At 57.7% G+C, this 3,349-nt stretch overlaps 2 protein-coding genes across 2 annotated transcripts; both read right to left on the reverse strand.

The window, feature by feature from the left end:
- Window positions 1–58: 58 nt before the first annotated feature.
- GGTG_13908 (hypothetical protein) lies at window positions 59–1,129 on the reverse strand (the record flags this gene model as incomplete). Its single annotated transcript, XM_009231832.1, has 2 exons — window positions 59–971; window positions 1,124–1,129. 2 exons carry the CDS (start codon window positions 1,127–1,129, stop codon window positions 216–218), a joined length of 762 nt encoding a protein of 253 aa, XP_009230096.1. The 3' UTR covers window positions 59–215.
- A 191-nt stretch (window positions 1,130–1,320) lies between these two features.
- On the reverse strand, window positions 1,321–3,316 carry GGTG_13909 (hypothetical protein). Its single transcript, XM_009231833.1, has one exon. The coding sequence runs from the start codon at window positions 3,202–3,204 to the stop codon at window positions 1,522–1,524; it is 1,683 nt and encodes a 560-aa protein (XP_009230097.1). The 5' UTR covers window positions 3,205–3,316; the 3' UTR covers window positions 1,321–1,521.
- Window positions 3,317–3,349: the final 33 nt, after the last annotated feature.

The following is a 3,349-nucleotide window of genomic DNA, read 5'->3' on the forward strand; positions in this document are numbered from 1 at the left end:
TCTCCCCTAGTCAAACCAGTGAGGGCCGAACTAGTACTCAGGTGGGTGACCACTGGGGAATCCTCGGTGTTGTATGTTTTGCTCTTTTTTTTCCATGCTTTTCTTCCTTTTGGAAAGCTGATATTTTTGGGCTAAACTAGATCATCTGATCGTCTCCTGAATGCCTCTCACATCTTACTTGCCCACACCCTGCAGCTTCCGCGCAACCTCCAAACTCACAGACTTGAACTCGGGGCTTTTGCCCTCGGCAAGAGCCACGCTGTAAAACATATCGCCCACTTGGTGGCGGGCATGGTCTCGTAGATGTTGGGAGACTCCCACGTCTCCCTCACCTGCATAACGTAGGTGCCCGGCCCGGGGGTCTGGCCCTCCAGTGTGAGGGAGAAGCTGGAGTCCGGCTCCAGGGTGAAGCGCGCGACGCGGCCCGGCTTGGGCCTCTCGCCGGGCTTCTTGCTGAGGAAGAGCTTGAACATGAGGTTCTCGTCCTTTTCGACGACCATGCGAAGGCCCCGGCTGATCTTGGTGGAGACGACGCGCCAGGTTGCGGTCAGGGGGTCTTCCTCGTCCTCCCCGACTGGCCCAGGGGCAGTCGCAGGTGCAGCACCCGGCTGGGCGGCTGGATCCGTGCCGGCTGAACCTGCCGCGCCGGCGGATTCAGAGGTTGTTGGAGCGACACCACCAGACGTGGAGGCGGCCGACGAGTCGAGCTCGCTCCCCGCTGTGCTGGTCGGGGTGGCAGTTGACGGGGCTGATCCCTCCGCGTCCGGTGAGGCGTCCTTGGTGCCAGGCTTGGTCTGGCATTCTGCTTGCCCTTTGTGTCGTCCGCTAGCAAAGCGCGCCTCCTTCTTCGCAAAACAAACGGTTCGGCCATTACGTGGGCGGCGTGGAAGCAATGGGCCAAAAGGCTGCTTAAGCACAAAAACAATGGCTCGATCAAAGTCCACCCGCGCTTTTTTGCGCGCCGAGCTCCGCTTATCCCGCGTTAACACCGTCCACCGCCTTACCCGCTTCCCGCTTCTTACGCCGTACCTCCGGGAAAGGAACACCTACCCTACAGCGGCCTTTTCGGCGACAACATCGCCTGGCTGGCCACCGCCGCCGTTTTCATCGTCCTGGTGCTAACCGCCATGCAGCTCGGTTTCGCTACGAACCAGTTAAAGAAAAACGCCGCTTTCCAGCAAGCGTTGTACGGCTTTACCGTTTTCGCAATCCTGGTGCCCTTCTGGATATTCGGGCTGGTAATGCTACGGGTTTCTCTTCCAGCTCTGCCAAAATTTGCCGTCGCTTTTGGAGAATTTGATAAAGCAACCGCGAGCATTACCAGCCCAGGTTTAAGGTTAACGTTAAGAATAACATCCGTTGCATGCACGGGCCGGCCCGTACGTGCTTTTTATGTTTTGGCTTACGTTCTATTATAGCGAAAAGGGGTAGTCCAGTATTATTACATATTGTAGCTGTTTTTAAGGGCGCATCCGAAACACGCCATCACTGTCCTGTACCAACAAATACAGTGCAGCAGCTTTAATCCTCCAATTTGACAAATGTTTCTCCGGCTGGGGCTTCTCCGTCGAGGTTCCAGATGATGCGGTCCATCCGCCCTCCGGAATCCCGCTTGAAGTGAAGCAGCCACGTGTCGGTGCCGTAGTGGAAAAGACCCCGGCCGATCAGTTCCGCATCCGATGGCGGCAGGAAGATGAAGCTGGCATTGTGGTAATGGGTGAGTGTGTGGACCTGGCTCTGCTCGCCGTTGATGTTGAACTTCAGTATGTTGCTGTCTGCCATCTCGAAAACCTCCAAGGCCAGCGCTCCCGTCTCATGCCGATAAGTCCCCACCAGCTCCGGGTGCTTGGGCTCTTCAGTGTTCGGGATGCGGTCACGTTCTAGCTCGTCAGACATGGTTTGGTAGAAGGTGGTCCATTTGTCAGCGGCCTGCTGGGCTAGAGGCCGAAGGTCTATCGGCGATGGTGAGTTCAGGACCGCCTGGAGCAAGGTCTGCGCAGCCCAATCTGCAACGTCTCCCTGCGCTATCGAGTTCGTCAGGATGACTATCACCGCCTGGAGCTCAGGGATGAGCATAAAACAGTTGTTGTAGCCACTGATGGCGCCATTGTGGTAGAAGACGAGGGGGGTCCTGGTACCAGCGCTTAAAACTGGAACATTTACCAGCCCGGGGTTGAAGCCTAGTTTGCCGAACTGGGCCGGCATTATGACCTTCGCCAGTCCCAGACCGTAAAGCTCGTCCGATTCGCGAGAGCTGTTCAGAATGTTGTGGCCGGATAGGAGAGCGTCAAGCTGACGGCTCAGGACACTGTCGTTGCGGAAGGGGCCGAGCAGGGCATGGCCCCAGCTGAGCATATCGTGGACAGTGCTGCGGATACCACCGGCTGAAGACATCAGCGACCCATCCATCATGCCCAGGTCTTGGGCCATCCGTGCCGGAAGCTTGTGGTCCAGGATGAGATACGGGAGCGCGGTCGAGTTTGGCGGCAGGTCAGAGCTCATGAGGGTCGTCTGGGAGAGGCCGGCCTTGTCCAGAACAAGGGCGGCAAGGGCCTCTCCAAATGAGGAGTTGGTCACCCGCTCGATGATCTGCCCAGCTAGCGCATACATCCAGTTGTTGTAAAGAAACCCGGACCGATGCGGGCGTATTGCGAACAGGTGGTTGCACATGCGGATGGTTTCGTTCTTGCGAATATTGACTTGGCCATCGGCTCCTAACCACAGCGAATCCAAACGGACCAGGCCTGTCCGGTGCGACAGCAGGTCGACCAACGTCAATTGGTCGGACAAGGACGGATCCGAGTCGAACGAGAGCTCAGGGAGGTAGGTCGTAATCGGCGCCTCCCATTCCAGGAGGCCGTCCTCGACAAGCTGGGCGACAGTGGCCGCAACAAAGGACTTGGTCAAGGAGCCCAACGGGTATCTTGTGTTTGACGTGGCCACCGCCGCATTCTCCACGTCCGCAAACCCGAGGTGGCGCTCCAAAACAACCTTTCCTTGATACATGACGCCGATGGACATGCCTGCTGTCCCTCCGATTTCGCGTATGTCATCGATGACACGAACGACGTGGCCGAGCCGGGAGCCCAGCGGGGACGGCTCAGTGGGATCAGTTGACGCCCATCCCTCGGGAAACACGGGGTTTTGGAGCTGGGAAACCGTCGCCGAGACGGCGAAGGCAAGCAAGAGAAAAGGCCGAATCATTTTTTGAAGGTATGCGCCGATGGAACAAAGTTGAGAGGTAAGGGGGCAGGAATCGGCGACAATTCTAGTTGGCAATCAATGACTGAAACGAGGTGAAAAAGCTCGCGCAGGAACGCTGCCTCAGCAGGGCGGCGGGGTTGGGGGG

The sequence above is a fragment of the Gaeumannomyces tritici genome (genome assembly GCF_000145635.1).
Source record: "Gaeumannomyces tritici R3-111a-1 unplaced genomic scaffold supercont2.77, whole genome shotgun sequence".
Lineage (NCBI taxonomy): Eukaryota > Fungi > Ascomycota > Sordariomycetes > Magnaporthales > Magnaporthaceae > Gaeumannomyces > Gaeumannomyces tritici.

Coding starts and splice junctions, on each gene's coding strand:
- GGTG_13909 (XM_009231833.1), bottom strand. CDS start 3,204: ATGATTCGGCCTTTTCTCTTGCTTGCCTTCGCCGTCTCGGCGACGGTT.